The 25,062-nt window shown below is 47.0% G+C and overlaps 1 protein-coding gene across 4 annotated transcripts in view; it reads right to left on the bottom strand.

The window, feature by feature from the left end:
* Positions 1 to 25,062, bottom strand: part of spag17 (sperm associated antigen 17) — a 349,272-nt gene that overhangs the window by 42,530 nt on the left and 281,680 nt on the right. For all 4 annotated transcript variants that reach the window (XM_038801961.1, XM_038801962.1, XM_038801964.1 and 1 more), the window contains 3 exons: positions 15,812 to 15,934; positions 9,114 to 9,233; positions 2,555 to 2,721 (listed from right to left, as the gene is read on the bottom strand). In XM_038801961.1, coding sequence (XP_038657889.1) covers positions 2,555 to 2,721; positions 9,114 to 9,233; positions 15,812 to 15,934 — 410 coding nt within the window. The remainder of the gene's footprint in view (positions 1 to 2,554; positions 2,722 to 9,113; positions 9,234 to 15,811; positions 15,935 to 25,062) is intronic.

Below are 25,062 nucleotides of genomic sequence, written 5' to 3' on the forward strand. Positions count from 1 at the left end.
TTCTACCGCCCCGAGCAAACGCATCTGATCAAGGCGTCCCGCCCCTTCAAGCATCTCAGTATAGACTTCAAGGGTCCCCTCCCCTCCTACAACCACAACACATATTTCTTGAGTGTGATTGACGAATACTCCCGGTTCCCTTTCGCCATTCTCTGTCCTGACATGACCACAACAGCCGTCATAAAGGCCCTCCTGTCCATTTTCTCCCTGTTCGGTTACCCCGCGTACATCCACTGCGTCAATTCCTGCTCAGCAGGGGCATAGCCTCTAGCAGGACGACCAGTTATAACCCTCGGGGTAACGGGCAGGTCGAGTGGGAGAATGGCACCATCTGGAAGACCATCCTGCTGGCCCTACGGTCCAGAGATCTCCCTATTCCCCATTGGCAAGAGGTCATCCTCGACGCCCTGCATTCAATCCGGTCTCTCCTCTGTACCACCACTAATCAAACACCTCATGAACGGCTTCTTGTTTTCCCTAGGAAGTCGTCCTCAGGATCCCCTCTCCTGACCTGGCAGGCCACCCCCGGGCCCATCCTGCTTCGGAAGCATGTGCGGGTGCACAAGTCCGACCCGTTGGTTGAGCAAGTCCAGTTACTCCACGCCAACCCGCAGTATGCGTACGTGGAGTATCCCGACGGTTGGTAGGATATGGTCTCGCTTCGGAACCTGGCAGCCGTCGGCGTGCGGCCTTCCCCCTCCACATCAACACCTCCCCCCCATCCCGATTCCCCCCAACGCCACCTGCGCCCCCACGACCCAGTGCACAGACCCCCCCTTCCCCGATCACAGCGTCTCCACCATCGGCCCGGGGTACGGAGACACATCTACGACCGACGCTCCTGGAGTCAAGGACGACCACCGGCCCGACATCACCGGCTCCACTGCGACGGTCCACCAGAACACCACGGGCACCCGACAGGCTGATCATGTCCATCTGATGCCACCATGGGACTTTATTGGACTCTATTGTAATTTTTTTTTTGCACCCAACAGTATTCGGTTTTGTTCACTTTTGCCACGAGCCAGTGGGCAGCCTCCATCTTCTCGATTATCTCTACTCATACCACCAGTCCTCAGCCCCCCCCCTCTCCTCCCCTTACAACAACCCCCCCCCCCCCCCCCGGCTTCTTTCTCCACAAGGGGTGAATGTGGTGGTATGAATAGGAGCACTGCCATTGGTGCAGAGCACTGGTTTCCCATTGGCTCTGGCTGGTCATGTGCCTCTCGGCTGATTGGCTGGGACTAGTCATGTGACTGCTCACCAATTGGTCGAGAGGCAAGTAGACCCCGCCTCCGAGGCGTTAAGTACCCAGAGTTCCCGGCGGTCGGCCTTTCACTGTAATCGACCACCGGGCTAACATCTAGCTGATTAAAGCCTAAGTTTGGACCTTCATCGTGTCTCGCGTCCATTGATGGTACATCAGTAACTCAAATTTCTACCGAGTTTTAAAGTGTGAGACTGCACCTGAACCGCACGGTAGATCTCTACACTGCTCAAGAGAAGAGGTATACACTATGCTGATGTTGATGAGGGTCAGCATGCAGATTAGAAATAAGAAGTGGCCAAAGATGCATTATTGGGCAATTCCACACATAAACATGTGAAGAGGGAAATAAAATCATTGAAGCTGATTCACTGGCTATGATTTGACAGATAAGAATGGAGTCAGACAACAGCAGGACCAGTGAACTACACAACGGAAGAGAAACACTGGAGGATGTTATGGAAGTGTAAGTAGGTGAGGAATGGCGTGGTCATCCATGTCAAATGCTGTAGACAGGCTAAGAAAGTTAGCTCACAGTTACATAAGAGATCATTTGTGATTTCTATGGGGACTGTTTCAGTGCTGTGGCAGGATGTAATCCTTATGGGGATGTTTTAAATGAGATGACATTAAAAGCAGAATACTGCAGATGCTGTAAATCTGAACTAGAAACAGAAAATTTTGGAAATATTCAGCAGGCTAGGTAGGATCTGTGGAGAGAGAGAGAAACAGCATTAATGTTTCAGGACGATGATCTTCACCAGAATTGGGAAAAGATAAAATGTAATAGGTTTTGAGCAAATGCTGGTTGGGAAAAGGGACAAAAGGAAATTCTGATGAAAAGTCATCGACCTGAAATGTTAACTCTATTTCTCTCTCCACAGGTGGTGTTTCTTTTTTCATGAAATCAGGCTTCGTTGGGCAGCACAGTAGCATAGTGGTTAGCACTGTGGCTTCACAGCGGCAGGGTCCCAGGATCGATTCCCTGCTGGGTTACTGTCTGTGCGGAGTCTGCACATTCTCCCCGTGTCTGTGTGGGTTTGCTCCAGGTGCTCTGGTTTCCTCACAAAGTCGAAAGACATTCAAGTTAGGTGGATTGGCCATGATAAATTGCCTTTAGTGTCCAAAAAGGTTAGGAGGGGTTATTGGGTTAGGGGGATAGGGTGGAAGTGAGGGCCAAAGTGAGTCGGTGCAGACTCGATGGGTCGAATGGACTCCTTCTGTTCTAGGTCATGATAAGGATATCATTTAATTAACACTGTTAGTGTTATTCAGTAAAACACTTACCCTCTGATTGGGTAGAGAACCTGGCTTTGAGCTCAAAATGGCTGATGGGAGTTTGACTTTCTCCTTTCTTGGCTGGTTGGCAGCATCAATTATCAGGCTTTTGTTGAATATAATGTTACTTCCATCAGCTGGTAGCTCCTCAGGTCTGTATTCCACCACTCCATTTCCTAATTGAAGTAAAAAATTACATGACACAATTAGAGACTTGAAAATTGCTTTCCATTCTTACTTTTATATATTGCATAATGTGTAATTGAAATTAAAACAAACATATCTGCTTAATTAATCTTTATATATTTAAAGATACAAGGCAACAGGATAATCCAACAGAGGAATCTTTAAAAGTGTGACTGTAAAATTGATTGTGTAGCACCCATAGTTTGGAGGCTGTCATTTTGTTAGCAAACTGACATCTGCGAAGTGCGTACATAGAATCACAGAATTAACAGTGCAGAAGGAGGCCATTCTGCCCATCAAGTATGCACCAACCCTTGGAAAGAACACCCCATTTAAGCCCAGGCTTTCAACTTATCCCCGTAACCCAGTAACCCCGCTTAACCTTTTTGGACACTAAGGGCAATTTTAGCATGGCTAATCCACCTAACCCGCACATCTTTGGATTGTGGGAGGAAACCGGAGCACCCAGAGAAAACCGACGCCGACACAGGGAGAACTTGCAGACTCTGCACAGACAGTGACCCACCGGGAATCGAACTTGGGACCCTGGAGCTGCGAAGCAACTGTGCTAACCACTATGCTACCGTGCTGCCCATGGAACATAGTTCATGACAGACCCCATCTTAGTGAGGACATTAGCATGGATATTAGGATGCTTGCGTCATATAGACTAAAAAATTGTAACATCGGTCGGCATGTAAAATTGATTTGACATCACTGCCATTTTCAACTTCACCACTCCAGCTTATGCCCTGTCTTAAACATGTACAGCTCACCATGTATTCAGTAGTAGGAAGGACATCACCCACACCAGTGCTATTTAAAAGGACCATCAACTACTTTTTCAGGTTAGTTGCTCCTTAATCTCTGTTTGAGTTTGGGGAAGTGTTTGGTAGTTTACAAAATTTATTAAAATTGGTGACGTCAACATTGCTGTATGTGAAGAAAATCTTGGTCATGACTTCAAGAGTTTTGGTCACACGACTTGTTCCCAGTTATGTGTACTGTGTTACCATACTCATGCTGCTGGATGAGAGGATGATGGAGCACAGGCCACAAAGAAAAGCTCAAACTGCTCAGAGGAGGAGGAGAAGGAGGAAATAGAATCTCAGCAGCAGGCCTTATCCACCTAGGATCTTCTGGGATCATTTCTCTATTTTACTCATTCGAGGGATGTGAATGAAATGAAATGAAAATCGCTTATTGTCACGAGTAGGCTTCAATGAAGTTACTGTGAAAAGCCCCTAGTCGCCACATTCCGGCGCCTGTTCGGTGAGGCTGATACGGGAATTGAAACGTGCTGCTGGCCTGCCTTGGTCTGCTTTAAAAGCCAGTGATTTAGCCCAGTGTGCTAAACCAGCCCCAATGTGGGCTTCAGTCTAGACCTGCAGTTATTGCCCACCTGAATCGATCTTGAGAAGGTGGTGATGAGTTGCCTTCTTGAACTTTGCAGTCCATATGGTGTAAGTATACCCACAGTGCTGCCAGGGAGGGAGCTCTAGGATTTTAACCCAGCGACAGTGAAGAAACGGCGCTTTATTTCAAGGTCAGGATGGTTTGTGGTTTAAAGGGAAACATCCAGATGGTGGAAACCACCATGGAGCTGCTGCCCTTGTCCTTCTAGATGGTAGTGGGGGAATTAGGGAGAACATGAAGGATTATATATTCTGTGAAAGTTTCAAAGAGGGCTTAAGAACAATGGATTCAAACATGAAAGTGGCAAAAGAATACGGAGGAGATATTGAGAGCTGTGCTTGGGTGTGAAATCACCTGGGGTGCAACGATGAGCTGGGAAAAGAGGAATGAAGAGGCAAAGAGGGGCAGCTTTTTGGCCAAACAGAGAAGTGCCTGTTTTTCAGAAAGCAGGCTTTGCCTTGAAGTTCCTTGAATTTTCACAGCAGAGTGGGACAGAGTGAGGCACCCTGTGGCATAACTTCCCGGCAGCAACAGTGGGTTTGTCTTGTGGTAATAGTACTGGATTTTTATGGTTAAACAGAAGGGATTGTTGCCAAAAAGGGTGTTTACTTGTAAGTCTGGGTAAATGGGAAATCTTTTGAGTGAGTATTTTATAAGACTAATTTTTACTATGTAACTATAGGGCGCAATTTAATGGTCGCGTAGCGCTTAAATGAGAGCACAAGTAGTCCGTTAAATCGTGGGAGAAGCCAAAATTGAGAACTGTGCAGGCGCTGATTTGTTTGCAATCTAACTGGACTGCAGCTGTTGGAGAAATCAGGATTCCGCCAGAGCGTGGCGGGAAACCAATAATCACCAATTTAGTATTTAAAATCTCCAAAAGTATTACTGGAATTTGTGGTTTGGTTTCTGAATTTAGTCTACGCATCTTTTGTAGTCAACATGAGGTGAGGAGAATTTCTCTCAGAGTTGGAACTCGCTTCTTCAAAAGGCAGTGGAAGCAGAGTCTTTGAATATTTTAAGGCTGAGCTAGATAAATTCTTGATTAACAAGGGGGTGGAAAGATTGTCGAGGGTGGGCGGGAATGAAAACCACCCTCCTCCCAAGCCCATCATCTATGTGACGCCCATGTCCCTTTTGGGCATTTACCCACTGCAACTGAGCCTTTGTGCATCCCCTTGCAGTAAACAATAAGGTATCCTTTTGATACCCTTTGTGAGCTTTACATGCAGACTTGTACGGTCCAGCTTCTCTCCCCTCAGTATTCCATCAGCTTTCCATTGTTCGTCTTCTTCGTCCACCTCCTTTCCCATCGTTAGCCCTCACCCTTCACCCCCCCCCCCCCCCACCTCCTTGCACAGCCCTCCTTCCATATTGCCTCTGTCTTAGTCAACCCCCCCTCTGACCTCACCTCGCATTCCACCCTCAGTCAAACTTCAGACCTTTGTTGCGGTGGCTGCATAAATCCCGCAGGACACTGCTGTCTAGATAGATGCTAATGTGTGGCACCAGGAGCAAGGAGCCCCTGCACTCCACGATCCCAGGCACTGGACTGATCTGACTGGGAGAGTCCATGGGTCAGCAACATGGTGCTGTCTATGAAGATCAGCTCAACATGGAGATGTAGGACAAGAACCCATCTGCCCCAGCAGAGTGGTGTACAGCACATCACTATGGCAGAAAGGCTTTGTTGCACTTAAGTAAAAGTCTCTTGCAAACTGACGACTGCCTGGTGCATGCCACTCTTTGGCAATCGGGTTTTGGACCAATGTAATTTCAGCTGGTGTAATGCAAGATTGGAAGGCCTGATAGGATGCTGACGGATAGCTGTTTTAATGAGCATTAATGAGATGCTAATTAATGCAAATGGTGTTCACTCCACCAGCCAGTGGGAAGGCTGATCTGCCAATAGGAGAATTGCAACATGATTTACGTCAGCGGGTTTCCAACTTTTTGGCTCCCACTAGATTCTCCGCTCCCGCCCGCCACAAACATGCCACAATTACTTATTTAAAATCTCTGTATTCCTTGTGTTTTACAGCAAACTTGTCTCTCTAACTTCTTAGCAGTCCTAGCCAGTTTGTCGTCATCTATAAAAAAACTTTTTCACCATCTTTTTTTTTAGCCGTTTTGCCCGCATCTTCCCTCATAACAGTTCAAATTTCACTGTTGCAGGTTTTCAGTTTTCTTTATTCTGGTATTTGTTTAATCTGTAAGGAGTTTTTTTATTAATTTTTGAATTCAGCCAAATAATTTAATTCATTTAAGGAATCTCAATCTATGATATACTCCCTGTTTCCATTTTGGAATATGTTTGCTTTGTAGCCCTTTCAACTATTTTCCAATGATTATCTACAGTTTTTAAAAGAATTTAGAGTACCCAATTATTTTTTGTTCCAATTGAGGGGCAATCACGGTAGCGCAGTGGGTAGCCCTGTTGCTTCACAGCTCCAGGGTCCCAGGTTCAATTCCTGATTAGGTCACTGTCTGTGTGGAGTCTGCACGTCTCCCTGTGTCTGTGTGGGTTTCCTCCAGTTTCCTCCCACAAGTCCCGAAAGACGTGCTGTTAGGTGAATTGGATATTCTGAATTCCCCCTCTGTGTACCCAAAGGCGCCGGAATGTGGCGACTAGGGGCTTTTCACAGTAACTTTATTGCAGTGTTAATGTAAGCCTACTTGTGACAATAAAGATTATTATTACTATTTAGCGCGGCCAATCCACCTACCCTGTACACCTTTGGGTTGTGGGGGTGAGACCCACGCAGGCACGGAGAGAATTTGCAAACTCCACACGGTCAGTGACCCGGGACCGGATCGAACCTGGATCCTCAAAACCATTATGAAGCAGTGCTAACCACTGCGCCACTGTGCTGCCCAATCATCTACAGTGATGCGCGATCAATAACTACTGAAACAAAAGAGTAGCCCGAATTGAAGGCTTTAATCAACAAGATGTTTCCCCAGCAGCTCGAGTACAGAAAGAATGTTGGCTGCTGGGAAACACGGGTTCTTATACCCCGCCTCATTGGGCGGAGCTACCTTACATCCCGACCAATGAAATGCAAACACTTGGGCTAATGAGCAGCGAGCCTTCTCCACCAATGGTAGCTCACACTCCCAGGTACCATAGTACCTCTAGTCATACTACCACATACAGTTGGAATTGCCAATTTTGCTTTTCATTTGATCTGGCATGGTCTCTTTCAACATTATTTACTTTCCAATTCCTTGCACTCAAATATTTTTTTCTTCCTTTCCTAGTTATGCACGAAAAACAATTATATTATGTTCACTGCTTCCCAAACATTCCCCACATCAGTTGTAAATACATGGTGAAACATTCTGGCCGGGATTCTCCCTTTTGTTGACTAAGTCCCCACACCCGCCGGAAAATGGGTGAGAATCACTCGGGACTTTTTCCTCGAACGTCCGGGATGATTCTCTGTTTTCCAGGGGGCAAGCAGGGCCCCGGCGTGCGTCCCGCAGCTCTGGCTGCCAGCGGGGCCCTGCTGTCCAGACCGCGTGGCCGCGCATGCGCACGGCGGCAGCAAGCAGGCCTGTGCATGCACGCGGCGGCCCACTTCGGCGTGAGCGTCACCGACATGGCGGAGCCACACAGCGAGCCTGCGCAGCGTAAGATAGGTCCCCCGCAGATCGCGATGGCCTGCCGATCGGTGGCCCCGATCATGGGCCTGGCCACCGCTGAGGCCCCCCCTTGAGTCAGATTCCCCTTGCCCCCCACCAGGACAGCCACTGTGGTCGCGGGTACGAGCTCTCGCCGGGTGGCACCAGATGTAAACTACGCCGGTGGGAGTTCGGCAGGTCGCCCGTGACTCGGTGACCGTCGGCACGATTGTCGGCAATTCTCTGGTCGCCGGAGAATTGGCGCCCCAGCATCGGAGCGGTGTGGTGGGAATTTCCCGTTCCCCCGGCAATTCTCCGACCCTCCGCGGGCTGGGCGAATCCTGGCCTCTATTTTACCAACACAAGGTTAATTCCTACCATAGTCTGTTTTTAGAATTTATAATCTCTACAATTATATCTATTGTTAATATATGCCTCTATAATTTGTCTACACATTTAATCAAATTCCGTTGTTTGATGGTGTCTCATGTACTCCCAGTAGTGTGTCCAACTCCTTAGCTTCATCCAAAAGAATAGTTTGGACCATCCTTTATTTTGAATCTTACAGTTTGGTTCAATGATACTGTCGTAGAAATTTCTGTCTAAATAATGATGCACTAATGTGCTCACTTTGGGGGAAAGTGCTTTACATTCATCCACAAAACCCGGATAAATAAATGTACTTTGCCTGTGTGTGTTTACTTAGCATAAAGCTACCATCATTAAATAACCAAGGAAAGCACTGACAATGGCCAAAAACACTTGCACACCTTACATTTTATTTGACCTTTTTAGTAACAAACACACACAATAAAATTGAAGTGCAGATGCATTAACCATCAAGGTCACATGACCATTGACAGTATCAACTACTTTTAATTATTTCTCTTAGAAATGCAGTTACCAAACTTGCTTCCCAATGAGGCAAATATACCCAGTGGCTAACATATTGGACAACGCTGCAGTAATTAATACTGCTTTAGCTGCTCCATTTCTCCTTATTTTTGCTGAAAGATTTTACATCCAAGTAAACTTAATTATACCTATGGCCTTCTCTTGTACTGTAATCATTGCGTGTACCATTTAGCTTAGAAGATCTGTCATTTTTTAATCTGCTTATTGCATTCTGATTTTTTTTTACAGTCATTTCTCATTTGGCCTTTTTCAATCTTCCTCCTTCAATATTAATTATATGTTCAACATTTACTTTACCTTTCAAGCTTCCTTCTGCCATATCTGTAATTATTTAAAATTAAAAAGAAAACTTCCCCATATTTTGCTAACATCTAATTCAAATCTTACTTTTCACTAAAATATGAATTTACAAGAGTTTGTTACTAACTTGACACAATGTCTTTCAAGACACCAACAGGAATGGAAAGTGGTTTGTGAAAGATACAACAGCTACTTGTCTTCTGAGATGACAGATCTTGCTCATCAGCTCTTTGGAGAAGGGGCTTAGCTGCAATTTAATAAAGTAAAAACATTACAGGTTAAATTCTGTTGCTTAAATTCATTAGTCTTTTCCATCTTAATCTGTTGTAATGTTCTGAGGGACTAACTAGGCAGAAGAGCTGGTACTCCTGCTCCTGAAGGTCAGTGGAATAAAAGAGCGGGTTGGGTGGGGATAGTGGGATATGTTGGGAATAGTTGCAGAGAGGGAGAAGCATATATGGAGTGAAAGAAATAAGAGGTGTAGATGCAGAAAGATGAGGGCCAATTGTGACGGCCTCTACTGGATGAGAACTGGGTGGCAGAGCTCCAAATTTGAGAAGTTGCATTAGCTGTCCCATTCATGCTCCTGACCACAAGTTGCCATTTCTATGGAGTCTTTGTGAGGGCACTAGAAGCATATGGAAACCTCTTTACTGTGTTGAAAATCAAGGTTCTGTAGCACCAATGCCATTTTCACTGGAAAAAGTGACAGCATCTTGCAATGCTGCAGTTATCCAACAGCACAGGGCAATAAATGCTGGAAATAGGATTTATAATGATCATAATCTTTTTTTTTAATGTCACAGGTAGGGATACATTAACACTGCAATGAAGTTACTGTGAAAATCTCCTAGTCGCCACATTTCTGTCACCTGTTCGGGTACAGGGAGGGGGGGAGGGTGAATTCAGAATGTCCAAATTACCAATAGCACGTCTTTCGGGACTAGTGAGAGGAAACCGGAGCACCCGGAGGAAACCCACACCGACATGTGGAGAATGTGCAGACTCCGCATAGACAGTGACCCAAGCCGGGAATCGAACCTGGGACCCTGGCGCTGTGAAGCCATAGTGCTAACCACTTTGCTACTCTGCAATCCATTTAGAAATGTTAGTTGAAGGGAAAGACACGTAAGTAGTCAGGTAATTGGAATCTGCTATTCATCCAGTTGGAATTTTTGGAGCTGTCTTTGGTTCGTAAATTGCTGCCAATCTGCAATATTCTACTTTAAAGTTTTCAGAAACCTCATAAAGAACACTACACAGTTGTCAACATGGCTGTCATGAGGGCCTCTGGTTGGAGGAAGAGGGGAAGAACTGGCAGAAATAGATTACAAAACTGTTGTGTTTGGTGTACGATGTCGAGCAAGGAATCTACCAAACGACTTGTCCAAATCAGTATCTTTATTAAATCACATGTGGTAAGATAGCAATCTGTTACAGAGCCAGTTATCATGGAGCTTCTTTGTACTCCGTTGGAGATTGTCCTCATGTACATTTTATAACCATCTGGGGATCACCGGATGTGCCCGCTGTTAATCAGAGTGCCTAGTCACATGACCAGTGTCTCGCGACCGCATGGTGGATCTATACCGTCACCTGCTGGTTGGAGGTCGCACCACCAGCTATCTACAATATTGCTTACAGGCATATCACGACATCTTCCTTCCTCAGAATACATTGATGTTTGTTTACAATCATTATTACTATTTTAATTTTATATATTTGTGCTATGTTTAAACAAGGTGAATAGGTTTTAACTGGGGTGTCCATAAACATGATATGCCTGGTCAGTGTCCGTCCCTTTCGCAAAGATCATTGTGCCTCCTTAACAGATCACTCCTGTGATCAGTTGGGCTACTGCCAGGCTTTTAGAAGACTGGTTTGTGTGCCGGCCTGTTGCTTCGTATCCTCTTCACTCTGTGCCTTTAGAAGACACGTATCCGTGATTGCCATGCAAGCATCACCAGCTTCTTTCTTTTCTGTTTCTTGCCACGACGCTGTTTGCTGCTCCTCTGTATGTTTTCTGTCTCTTCTGTCTCTGGCTTGCCAGTCATGACCTCATCTTCTTCCGTTTTACTTTTGTCAGCGGGATGAGTAGCTTTCCCAGTCTTCTCCTCCTCCTCCTTCTTGTTTTGACATTTGGTTTGCAAATTCATTCGTGTTTATGTTTGGGTTTGGCAGCCCCTGGTTCAGTGCGGGTCTGCACCCTGCGCTTGGAGGCCTGTGGAGTCTCAGGTGGATCCTGCGGCGCCAACGTGCCATCACTGGGCTGTGTGACTACACCCACGTCTGCGGCCTCAATGGGATGTTGGAGCGCCTCGCTTTCTGGTGCCTGGGCGGAGGTTAGATCTGCAGCAGCAGGGGCAGCATGATGACGCAGTGGGTTAGCCCTGCAGCCTCACGGCACCGAGGTCCCAGGTTCGACCCCGGCTCTGGGTTACTGTCCATGTGGAGTTTTCACATTCTCCCCGTGATTGCGTGAGCTTGGCCCCCACAACCCAAAGATGTGTAGGCTAGGTGGATTGGCCTTGCTAAATTGCCCCTTAATTGGAAAAAATGAATTGGGTACACTAAATTTATTAAAAAATAGATCTACGGCAGCAGGTGCTGCCCCTTATTGGCTCGATGGAGCATCGCTCAATGGCTCCTCTTCACTGGAAATAATGATGCTGACACTCTCAGGTCGTGACAATCCAGGTATTGGGACATCATGGTCTTTTTCGCGAATATATGATTGATCCGTTGAGCTGCATAGCGAGATAGTTATCAGCTCCTCCGCTGTTTCACTCTCCAAGTTGTCAAACTCTTCAACATCAGAGTTGTTTTCATCGTATTCATCATGGATGTCTTCACACTCATCTCAGTGTCCTGGAGGATTAGGGAGTGGACTACCAGAATCATTTCAGAGGCCTTAAACAATTCACTCAGTACCTCTGGAGAAAGCTTCTCTAAGATTGGGACGGTGTTGTCTGTTTCAAGCTTGTTCAGTGGCTGGTCCTCTGTGGAATTAGCAACTTCTATCTCAGTTTTTATTTTGGAGTGTGCCATCTCAGAGCTTCCGCTCTTCTCAGTGTCCAGCGCGGTCTAGACGTCCCCTGTGACCACTTCCTCATTCCTTCCAAACCACCGGAGTAGCGATTCTTGGGCCTTCTCATTAAGCCCATCCATGCTCATGCAAAAAAGATCTACGAGCAGTTCATACTGGTCTTCATCTGTCTTACCTTCAATGCCATTTCTTTCTGCATCCTCTTCGAAGTCTTCAAACATATATTCGTAGTACTCATCATCGGATTCAGCATCGTCTGCAATGATTTCACCTGTATAATACAACATTGTACACAGAATTATGTGTTCACGCAGGAGGCTGCCAAGTTCAACGTCAGCATTGAGTTTGGCTGCCAAACTTTTGTTTAACATGTCACGCTGTGGAATTTCAGCAGGACTGAAGAAATGAAGGAATGATTAATTTGGTAGTTTTCTTAACTGTTCTGCGAGTGCTTCGACCTTTTTGCTTCGGTTTAGTTTTAATTGTTTTCAACGTGACATTTTTGCCCTTACTCCAGTCGATCTTACAGCTTGTGCACCACATGATTTCTGGTTCATCAAAGAATGATTCAAGCGGCTGTGAATCCATTTGATATACTTTCGTGATCACCTCATTTGTGAAATACTCATTGGGCTTGAACTTAAATCCCAGAGTGAAGCTCTCTGGTTTCTCATGTTCTGTCCATTTAACATCCACATCTTGCAGATGCTTTAACACAGGGTCGTCATGCTCCTGTATCATGCCACTGAGCACATGCACGTTCTTGAAGACTGTTAACTAGAATTGTGGAATGCTCGCTGGATGTTCCATCTCTTTGTCCGATTTGTGGTCCTCCACCTGATTTCTTCTGAATCCTCATCAATCGTGCACAGATGGGCAGCATGGTACCATAGTGGTTAGCACTATGGCTTCACAGCGCCAGGGTCCCAGGTTTGATTCCCGGCTTGGGTCACAGTCTGTGCAGAGTCTGTATGTTCTCCCCGTGTCTGTGTGGGTTTCCTCCGGGTGCTCCAGTTTTCTCCCACAAGTCCCGAAAGACGTACTGTTAGGTAATTTGGACATTCTGAATTCTCCCTCTGTGTACCCGAACAGGCGCCAGAGTGTGGCGACTAGGGGCTTTTCACAGTAACTCCATTGCAGTATTAATGGAAGCCTACTTGTGACGATAAAGATCATTATCATTATCACACTCTAATATCTTGTAGGGATCTATAGTATTCAGCTGGCCAACCGTCTTCTGGGACACACAGTCGCTCAACTAAGTTCAGGGATTCACATTAATCCGTTCCTCTGATGGACTCAATATCTATGTCTGCAATATAAAACAGTGACATGTATCCTCATGTCGTCCACGGAGAGCTCAAGTTCACATGCACTGAAAGTCTCCATCATTTTTGTTCCATAATACACCGACAGCCCCGGCCAATCAGCAACTTTCAGCTGCGCATTCACCTTATGCAAAGCAGACTGACTGAGGAGGTTGGCTCTTGTTTTAGTGTCAAAGTCACATCGCAATAATGAGTTATTCAGGAACACCATGATTTCCATCTGGTTTTGATGGTTTCCAGAAAATTCTTACTTGCTTTGGTCTTTTTTGAAATTGTGTCTTTATCTGTTTTGTTCGGACTCTTCCGGTCCTTGGTTGCAATTAGATCGATGAAGAGCTGTTTGTCGATATTTATCTCATCAAACACACTTACTGATCTTATATGGTCCATTGAAGGAAGTGCAAAACATTGTTTTGCAAAATGCCCAACATGGTTGCACCTGGAACAGACTTTTCCAAAGGATGGCCATGGCACCGGCCATGTCGAATGCCACACTTTTGGCACAAGATGGCAGCTCCTGTCGACTGCTTAAAATGGCTGCCCGCACTGAGACCACGTTTCTTAATGACGTGCAGCATAGTACTAATGGCGCTGGCGTCTTCCTCTGAGTTGGCGCCAAAATGTTTTCCAGCAGACTGTGCTGATTAGCTGTGCAGCTACCTTGCTCGCCTGGCAAATCTTTATTGCTTAATCTTTATTACTAGCGTTCATTAGCAGAGGGATTGAATTTAAGAGCCGTGAGGTGATGTTGCAGCTGTACAAAACCTTGGTAAGGCCACATTTGGAGTGCAGTTCTGGTCGCCTCATTTTAGGAAGATGTGGAAGCTTTGGAAAAGGTGCAAAGGAGATTTACCAGGATGTTGCCTGGAATGGAGAGTAGGTCTTATGAGGAAAGGTTGAGGGAATAGGTCTTTTCTCTTTAGAACGGAGAAGGATGAGGGGCAACTTGATAGAGGTTTATAAGATGATCAGGGGAATAGATAGAGTAAACAAGCAGAGATTTTTTCCCCGGTTGGAACAAACCATTACAAGGGGACATAAATTTAAAGTGAATGGTGGAAGATATAGAGGGGATGTCAGAGGTAGATTCTTTACCCAAAGAGTAGTGGGGGCATGGAATACACTGCCTATGGAAGTAGTTGAGTCGGAAACATTAGGGACCTTCAAGCGGCTATTGGATAGGTACATGGATTACGGTAGAATAATGGGGTGTAGATTAATTTGTTCTTAATCTAGGACAAAAGTTTGGCACAACATCATGGGCCGAAGGGCCTGTTCTGTGCTGTATTTTTCTATGTTCTATGTTCTATGTTCCAGAACCAAATCTTCTTCCTGCAGCAACATCTCACGGAGCTTATTTTTAGCTACACCAAAGACAATATGGTTGCGGATGGGAGAAGATGTGAGGCTACTGAAGTTGCATGACTGGGCCTTCAGCCTCAAGTCATTGACAAAACTGTCGAATGATTCAACAGGTTTCTGGGTATGCGTACAGAACGTTTATCTCTGAAATGTCTCATTCGTTTGGGCGAGCAATGCGATCTAAGTACCCAATTACTTCATCGTATCTCTCACTGTCCTCCTCATGTCAAATGCATGTACTATGCAGTTCAATTGCTTGAGGACCTGCTACCGTTAGCAGCAACGTTATTCCCCTTTTTATCAGGCAGTGCCTGCAGGCCTAGGGCCGAAACATAGAGTTGGAACTGCTGTTTGAAGAGCCGCCAGTTTTCCTCCACATTACCGGTTATCTGAAGCTGGTGGGGGGAGGGGGGAGAGGGGGGTGCTTTCAGTCCTTTCATCTCAAGCTTCAGTGTCTTCTAGTACATTGAGTCATCACAGGCCGCAGTTCACCAGATCGGTCTTTCCGCCAAATTCTTGACTTTGTATTGCTGACATTACCTTCAAATCTTCAGCAATCTGGTACCATGTTATGTTGGCATTCAATGTCTCACAAGGAATCTACCAAACAACTTGTGACTTGCCCAAACCAGGATCTTTATTAAATCACATGTGGTAAGATAGCGATCTGTTACAGAGCAAGTTATCATAGTGTTTCTTTGTACTCTCCTGGAACTACCCCTAGTGCATGACAGTTCTCATGTAAGTCTTATAACTATCTGGGGATCACCGGATTTGCCTGCACTTATATCTAAGTGTCTGGTCACATGACCACTATCTCGAGACCGCACTGTGGATCTGTACCACCACCTGCTGGTTGGAGGTCGCACCACCAGCTATCTACAATATTGCTCACAGGCGTATCTCCACAAAAACCTCAGGGGCTGAAGAGAAAAGAAGTATGAGGAACGAATAGAGTGATAATGAGAAAAATAGAAAACAATGTCAGAAACAAATACAAGAAGAAGCAACTTAGTGATTTTCCTGTGGGCAATGTCATAAAATATCAACTGCCACCAATAATATAATAAATCAATTCTAGTCAATTACTTGTATAACGTTGACACTGGGGAGTTAATGTCTGTGGCTGTTGAACATCAAGTTTCATTGGACAAGTTGCCTTTGCCTCTGTTTCATGAATCCAGGTTGGATGATGAAGTCTGTTACAAGCATCTAATGAGCAAACAGACACAGTCATTTATCATTTAGTCTATTTCAATCTTCCTATTTCCTATAATGCTAATTATACGTCCAAAACTTACTTTACATTTCAAGCTGCCTTCTGCAATATCAGTATTGATTTAAAATTTCAGGGGCAAATTACTATTCTAAAACCAGATACAAAATGGCACACACAGTCAATTTATGTCCAGTTCAGAAATACCGATGGGAGGCCCAGGTAGCTCATTGGAGAATGAAGGGAGAGAGAGCAGTTGAAGACGTGGCTGCAGGGATGGTGCAGGAGGGAGGGTTTCAGATTCCTGGACAATTGGGGCTCATTCTGGGGTAGGTGGGACCTCTGCAAACGGGATGGTCTGCACCTGGACCAGAGGGGTACTAATATCCTCGGGGGAAGGTTTGCTAATGCTCTTTGGGAGGGTTTAAACTAGTTCAGCAGGGGATTGGGAACCCGAATTGTAGCTCCAGTATACAAGAAGCTGAGAGTAGTGAGGTCATGAGTAAGGTTTCAAAGTTGCAGGAGTGTACCGGCAGGAAGGAAGGTGGTCTAAAGTGCGTCTACTTCAATGCCAGGAGCATCCGGAATAAGGTGGATGAGCTTGTACCTGGGACTTCGATGTTGTGGCCATTTCGGAGACATGGATAGAGCAGGGCGAGGAATGGTTGTTGCAGGTGCCGGGGTTTAGATATTTCAGTAAGTTCAGGGAAGGTGGTAAGAGAGGCGGAGGGGTGGCATTGTTAGTCAAGGACAGTATTACGGTGGCTGAGAGGACATTTGATGAGGACTCGAATACTGAGGTAGTATGAGCTGAGTTAAGAAACAGAAAAGGAGAGGTCACCCTGTTAGGGCTTTTCTATAGGCCTCCGAAAAGTTCCAGAGATGTAGAAGAAAGGATTGCAAAGATGATTCTGGATAGGAGCGAACATAACAGGGTAGTTGTTATGGGGGACTTTAACTTTCCAAATATTGACTGGAAACACTACAGTTCGAGTACTTTAGATGGATCCGTTTTTGTCCAATGTGTGCAGGAGGGTTTCCTGATGCAGTATGTAGATAGGTCAAGAAGAGGCGAGGCCGTATTGGATTTGGTACTGGGTAATGAACCAGGACACGTGTTAGATTTGGAGGTAGGTGAGCATTTTGGTGATAGTGACCACAATTCGATTACGTTTACTTTAGCGATGGAAAGGGATAGGTATAAACCGCAGGGCAAGAGTTATTGCTGGGGGAAAGGCAATTATGATGCGATGAGGCAAGACTTAGGATGCATTGCCTGGAGAGGAAAACTGCAGGGGATGGACACAATGGAAATGTGGAGCATGTTCAAGGAACAGCTACTGCGTGTCCTTGATAAGTATGTACCTGTTAGGCAGGGAGGAAGTGGTCGAGTGAGGGAACCATGGATTACTAAAGCAGTTGAATCACTTGTCAAGAGGAAGAAGGAGGCTTATGTGAAGATGAGACGTGATAGTTCAGTTGCGTCGCTTGAGAGTTACAAGTTAGCTAGGAAGGCTCTAAAGAGAGAGCTAAGAAGAGCCAAGCGAGGACATGAGAAGTCTTTGGCAGGTAGGATCAAGGATAACCCTATAGCTTTCTATAGGTATGTCAGGAATAAAAGAATAACTAAGGTAAGAGTAGGGCCAGTCAAGGACAGTAGTGGGAAGTTGTGCATAGAGTCCGAGGAGATAGGAGAGGTGCTAAATGAGTATTTTTCGTCAGTATTCACACAGGAAAAAGACAAAGTTGTCGAGGAGAATACTGAGATACAGGCTACTAGACTAGAAGGGCTTGAGGTTCATAAGGAGGAGGTGTTAGCGATTCTGGAAAGTGTGAAAATAGATAAGTCCCCTGGGCCGGATGGGATTTATCCTAGGCTTCTCTGGGAAGCTAGGGAGGAGATTGCTGAGCCTTTGGTTTTGATCTTTAAGTCATCTTTATCTACAGGAATAGTGCCAGAGGACTGGAGGATAGCAAATGTTGTCCCCTTGTACAAGAAGGGGAGTAGAGATAACCCCGGTAACTATAGACCAGTGAGCCTTACTTCTGTGTGGAAAAAGTCTTGGAAAGGTTTATAAGAGATAGGATGTATAATCATCTGGAAAGGAATAATTTGATTAGAGATAGTCAACATAGTTTTGTGAAGGGTAGGTCGTGCCTCACAAACCTCACTGAGTTCTTCGAGAAGGTGACCAAACAGGTGGATGAGGGTAAAGCAGTTGATGTGATGTATATGGATTTCAATAAAGCGTTTGATAAGGTTCCCCACGGTAGGCTAGTGCAGAAAATACAGAGGCATGGGATTCAGGGTGATTTAGCAGTTTGGATCAGAAATTGGCTAGCTGATAGAAGACAAAGAGTGGTGGTTGATGGGAAATGCTCTGACTGGTGTCCAGTTACTAGTGGTGTGCCACAAGGATCTGTTTTGGGGCCGTTGCTGTTTGTCATTTTTATAAATGACCTGGAGGAGGGCGTAGAAGGATGGGTGAGTAAATTTTCAGATGACACTAAAGTCGGTGGAGTTGTATACAGTGCAGAAGGATGTTACAAGTTACAGAGGGACATAGATATGCTGCAGAGCTGGGCTGACAGGTGGCAAATGGAGTTTAATGCAGAAAAGTGTGAGGTGATTCATTTTGGAAGGAATAACAGAAAGGCAGAGTACTGGGCTAATGGTAAGATTCTTGGTAGTGTGGACGAGCAGAGAGATCTCGGTGTCCATATCCATAGATCCCTGAAAGTTGCCACCCAGGTTGAGAGGGTTGTTAAGAAGGCGTACGGTGTGTTAGCTTTTATTGGTAGAGGAATTAAGTTTCGGAGCCATGAGGTCATGTTGCAGTTGTACAAAACTCTGGTGCGGCCGCATTTGTAGTATTGTGTGCAGTTCTGGTCGCCACATTATAGGAAGGATGTGGAAGCATTGGAAAGGGTACAGAGGAGATTTACAAGAATGTTGCCTGGTATGGAGGGAAGATCATATGAGGAAAGGCTGAAGGACTTGAGGCTGTTTTCATTAGAGAGAAGAAGGTTAAGAGGGGACTTAATTGAGGCAAACAAGATGATCAGAGGATTAGATAGGGTGGACATCGAGAGCCTTTTTCCTCGGATGGTGATGTCCAGCACGAGGGGACATAGCTTTAAATTGAGGGGAGATAGATATAGGACAGATGTCAGAGGTAGGTTCTTTACTCAGAGAGTAGTGAGGGCGTGGAATGCCCTGCCTGCAACAGTAGTGGACTCGCCAACACTAAACGCATTCAAATGGTCATTGGATAGGCATATGGACGATAAGGGAATAGTGTAGAGGGACTTTAGAAGGGTTTCACAGGACGGTGCAACATCGTGGGCCGAAGGGCCTGTACTGCGCTGTAATGTCCTATGTTCTAGTACTTAAAAGTCAATTTAGTAGTGATAATGATAGCACATTTACCAGTGTTCTTGGATTGGATTGGATTTGTTTATTGTCACGTGTACCGAGGTACAGTGAAAAGTATTTTTCTGCAAGCAGCTCAACAGATCATTAGAAAAGGGAATTAAACAAAATTCAAGAAAATACATGAGAATACACAATAGGGCAACACAAGATATACAATGTAACTACATAAGCATTGGCATCGGTTGAAGCATACAGGGTGTAGTGTTAATGAGGTCAGTCAATAAGAGGGTTATTTAGGAGTCTGGTGACAGTGGGGAAGAAGCTGATTTTGAGTCTGTTCGTGCGTGTTCTCAGACTTCTGAATCTCCTGCCCGATGGAAGAAGTTGGAAAAGTGAGTAAGCCGGGTGGGAGGGATCCTTGATTACGGTGCCCGCTTTCCCCCGGCAGCGGGACGTGTAGATGGAATCAATGGATGGGAGGCAGGTTCGTGTGATGGACTGGGCGGTATTCATGACTCTCTGAAGTTCCTTGCGGTCCTGGGCCGAGCAGTTGTCATACCAGGCTGTGATGCAGCCCGATAGGATGCTTTCTATAGTGCATCTGTAAAAGTTGGTAAGGGTTAATGTGGACATGCCGAATTTCCTTAGTTTCCTGAGGATGTATAGGCGCTGTTGTGCTTTCTTGGTGATAGCGTCGACGTGAGTGGACCAGGATAGATTTTTGGTGATGTGCACCCCTAGGAATTTGAAACTGAAGGAATTCTCATCAGCAACTTTGAAAGTGCACAATGTGGCATAGAAATACCAAAGTTGCAGTGGGTCATTCCCTGCTGCTGTGGAGGATTCATTTTTTGCATCTACAATACAAACAGCGAAAGGACTGTACTGAAGAGAATATAGGATAATTGCCAACTTATAGCGAACATTTCTTTGGTTTGGATGTGGTTTCCAAGCGGAAAAGGCCTCTCTGCGATTCTGCAAATATTTAATGAGGGTATCAGTATGAGTGCAGCTCCAACAACACCATGAGAAGCCCAACAGGGCAGCACGGTAGCATAGTGGTTAGCACAGTTGCGTCACAGCTCCAGGGTTCCAGGTTCGATTCCTGGCTTGGGTCACTGTCTGTGTGGAGTCTGCACGTTCTCCCCGTGTCTGTGTAGGTTTCCTCTGGGTGCTCTGGTTTCCTCCCACAGTCCAAAGATGTACAGGTTAGGTGGATTGGCCATGCTAAATTGCCCTTTGTGTCCAAAAAGGTTAGATGGGGTTACTGGGTTACGGGGATAAAGGGGATGGGGTGGAAGAGTGGGGCTTAAGTGGGGTGCTCTTTCTAAGGACCAGTACAAACCCGAGTGGCTGAATGGCCTCCTTCTGCACTATAACTTCCATGATTCTATGAACACCATCCAGGACAAACAACCCGCTTGATTGCTGCCCCTTCCACAAACATTCAAACCCTCCACCATTGACAAACAGTGGCAGCCGGTGTGTACCATCTACAAGGTGCACTGCAGTAACTCACCAAGGTTCCTTAGAAAGCACCTTCCAAACCCATGAAAATGAAATGAATGAAAATCACTTACTGTCACAAGTAGGCTTCAAATGAAGTTACTGTGAAAAGCCCCTAGTCGCCAAATTCCAGCGCCTGTTCGGGCAGGCTGGTACGGGAATTGAACCCGTGCTGCTGGCCTTGTTCTACTTTATAAGTCAGCTCTTTGGCCCACTGTGCTAAACCAGCCCCTGACCACTACCATCTAGAAGGACAAGAGCAGCAGATACCTGGGAACCCCACCACCCTGGAGGATTTCCTGCAAGTCATAGACCACCCTGATTCATAATATATCGTCACTGTTGCTGGGGCAACATCCTGGAACTCCCTCCCTAACAGCATAGTGGGTGTACCTACACCTCAAGGACTGCAGCAGTTCAAGAAGACATCTCACCACTACCTTCTGAAGGGTAACTAGGGCAATAAATGCTGACCTAACCAGCGATGCCCACGTCCCGTAAAGGAATAAAAAAAAAAAAAATCAAATTTTCCTTCAATTTAGTTACCTTTTCAACGTGATTCTGAATATTTATCGGATATTTTAAATAATGAAATTTATATATTTGTTACACATGGTTCTGATATAAGGGAAACACAGTAGCACAGTGGTTAGCACAGTTGCTTCACAGCTCGAGGGTTCCAGGTTTGATTACTGGCTTTCGTCACTGTCTGTGCGGAATCTGCATGTTCTCCCCGTGTCTGCGTGGATTTCCTCCGGGTGCTCTGGTTTCTTCCCACAGTCCAAAGATGTGCAGGTTAGGTGGATTAGCCATGCTAAATTGCCCTTAGTGTCCAAAAAGATTAAGTGGGGTTACTGAGATTGGGCGGTAGCGTGGGCTTAAGCAGGATGCTCTTTCCAAGAGCCGGTGCAGACTCGATGGGCCAAATGGCCTCCTTCTGCACTGTAAATTCTATGATAATTTATCTAATTTTTATAATCAGGTGTTCCCAAACTGGGATCCTTGGAACCCTGGGGATCCACAAAGGCTCTGCAAGGGGTCCATGAAACTGGCGGCTGCCATATGACCAATAGACATCGGTTCTAACACGCAGAATATCAAATGGATTATTAGAGAAAATAAACAGGCCAATCAGAACGAGGCCTCATGGAGCACTGGATGGAGTGGCAGGCAGTTTCCGAATGGGTGGACCAGCTTCGGATGCACTGGGTATTCCAAGAGGCCAGGATTCTCTGATTGGCTCATTTTATTTCTTCAATGTTACTGTTGCTGGGCAGAAATTCTCACAGCCAACGGCGAAGATCACGCGGAACAGAGGAGGCAGGCTGGTGGAGTGGGTGGACAGCCTCAGAGCGGATGTGCGGGCCTCAGAGCATGCGGCCGCGCCTCAGAGCATGCGGTCGGGCCTCAGGGCATGCAGTTGGGCCTCAGAGCATGCGGCAGGCCTCAGAGCATGCAGTTGGGCCTCAGAGCATGCAGTCGGGCCTCAGAGCATGTGGTCAGGCCCTAGAGCATGCAGTTGGGCCTCAGAGCATACGGTCGGGCCTCAGAGCATGCGGTCAGGCCTCAGGGCATGCAGTTGGACCTCAGAGCATGCAGTTGGGCCTCAGTGCATGCGGTCAGGCCTCAGAGCATGCAGTTGGGCCTCAGGGCATGCAGGTGGGCCTCAGGGCAGGCAGTTGGGCCTCAGAGCATGCAGTTGGGCATCAGAGCATGCGGTTGGGCCTCAGGGCATGCAGTTGGGCCTCAGGGCAGGCAGTTGGGCCTCAGGGCAGGCAGTTGGGCCTCAGAGCATGTGGTTGGGCATCAGAGCATGCGGTCAGCCCTCAGGGTAGGTGGGCGTGCCTCGGGAGTGAGCGGGCCAGCCTTAGAGCGGGTGGGCTTTCCTCAAAGTAGGCGGGTGGGCCCGGGAGTGGGCGAGTCTTGGAGCAGACAGGACTTCGATGGAGTTTGCAGGCCTTGGAGCACGTGTTTGAGAGATGGGTGCATGAGAGAGGGATGAATATGCGAGAGAGAGTGGTGAATATATATGTGAGAAGGGAATGAGTGTGTGTGAGAGAGAGTGGTGAGTGTGTGGGTGGGAAGGGTCTAAGTATATGTGTGTAAGAGAGATGGGTGAGTGTATGTATGAAAGAGGAGTGAGTGTGTATATGAGAATATGAGAAAGGGGTGAGTGTATGCATGAAGGTGAATGTGTGCGAGGGGGTGAGTGTGTGAGAGGGTGTAGTGTGTGTGAGAGAGGTGATGGGTATGTGTGAGAGAAGCGAGTGCATGGGTGAGAGAGGGGTGAGTATGGGAGGGAACGGGGTGAGAGAGAAGTGTGATGCATTATCAATGACCACAGAAGCAAGGTTGTAGTCCGAACTGAAGGCTTTAATAGACAAGATGTTTCCCCCAGCAGCTCAGGTACAGAAAGGAAGCTGTGGGGATACACGGGCTCTTACACCCCGCCTTACTGGGCGGAGCTACCTTACAATTCTAACCAATGGATGACTAGTGTTACATACCATTGGGCCAATGAGCAGTGAGCCTTCTCCATCAATGGTATCTCGGCATTGCTAGGTACCATAGTACCTCTAGTCATACTACCACATTCACCCCCTGCTGAAAAAAAGAATCCGGCGGGTTGGGGGGGGGGGGGTGGGGGGCGGTAGCAGCTTGGTCGCCCAACCAAAACTGGCGGTCCGCACAGGTTAAATAGCATAACTGGTAGTATGACTAGTGTTGAGGTACTGCACTACTCTCGTACTACGTCTGCCCACTGGCCCATAACTATTTACAAGGACATAATACAGTTTTGCAATTTCACAATTGGCCATGTACATGTCACATTACAAGTCTATATACAGTTCACAGCGACTCAATCAGACGGTCGGGGGCCTTGGTTGTCCTTTGCGATCGACGGAGATTCGGCAGAGACGTCGGTGGAGGTGCACGCGTCTGTGACTCCGGGAGCGTGGATCCAGTCCCCATAGCGGCTTCAACACCCCTAGATGGCGCTAGTGAGGGTGGCCGACCCGGGGAGGGGGCATCCCGACCTCTAGATGGCGCTGGTGGGGAGGTTGACTGACCAGGGATGGGAGCGTCTGTAGAGTGCAGCGGTGGGCAGGGGGGTCCAGGTAGGGCCGGCGGGAAAACCGGTTGTCCAGGGAAGGAGGCGACAGTGAGGTGCGCCGGTGGGGGGGAGGGTGGGGCTGGTGGCGGGGGCGAGGGAGGGGATCCGGCGGGAGCCAGGTCCCGTAGTGAGACCGTGTCTTGTCGGCCGTCAGGGTACTCCACATACGCGTACTGGGGGTTAGCATGGAGTAGATGGACCCTCTCGACCAACGGGTCCGACATGTGCGCCAGCACGTGTTTCCGGAGCAGGATGGGCTGGGGGCTGCCAGCCGGGTCGGGAGCAAGGTCCCTGAGGAGGACTTCCTAGGGAAGACAAGGAGACGTTCGTGAGGTGTTTGGTTAGTTGCAGTGCAGAGCAGAGACCGGATGGAGTGGAGGGCGTCTGGGAGGACCTCCTGCCAGCGGGGGACCGGGAGATTCCTGGACAAAGGGCCAGTAGAACGGTCTTCCAGACCGTACCGTTCTCCCTCTCAACCTGTCCATTACCCCAGGGGTTGTAACTGGTCGTTCTGCCCGAGGCAATGCCCTTGCTAAGCAGGAATTGACGCAGTTCGTCACTCATAAATGAGGACCCCCTATCACTGTGTATGTAGGCGGGGAATCCGAACAGGGAACAAATGCTGTGGAGGCTTTGATGATCGTGGTTGTGGTAATGCCGGGGCAGGGGATGGCGAACGGGAAGTGGGAGTACTCGTCAATCACATTGAGGAAATACGTGTTGCGGTTGGTAGAGGGGAGGGACCTTTGAAGTCCATGCTGAGGCATTCAAAGGGACGGGAAGCCTTTATCAGATGTGCTTTTTCCGGACGGTAGAAGTGCGGATTGCACTCCGCGCAGATGTGGCAGTTTCCAGTGACTGTCCTGACCTCCTCAATGGAGTAGGGCAGGTTGCGGGTCTTTACGAAATGGAAGAAACGAGTGACCCCCGGGTGGCAGCGGCCCTCGTGAAGGGCTCGGAGGCGGTCCACTTGTGCATTGGCACATGTGCCGTGGGCCAGGGCATCAGGAGGCTCGTTTAGCTTCCCGGGACGATACAGGATCTCGTAGTTATAGGTGGATAATTCGATCCTCCACAGCAAGATTTTATCGTTCTTTATCTTGCCCCGCTGTGCATTGTCGAACATG

The sequence above is a fragment of the Scyliorhinus canicula genome, chromosome 7, assembly GCF_902713615.1.
Source record: "Scyliorhinus canicula chromosome 7, sScyCan1.1, whole genome shotgun sequence".
Lineage (NCBI taxonomy): Eukaryota > Metazoa > Chordata > Chondrichthyes > Carcharhiniformes > Scyliorhinidae > Scyliorhinus > Scyliorhinus canicula.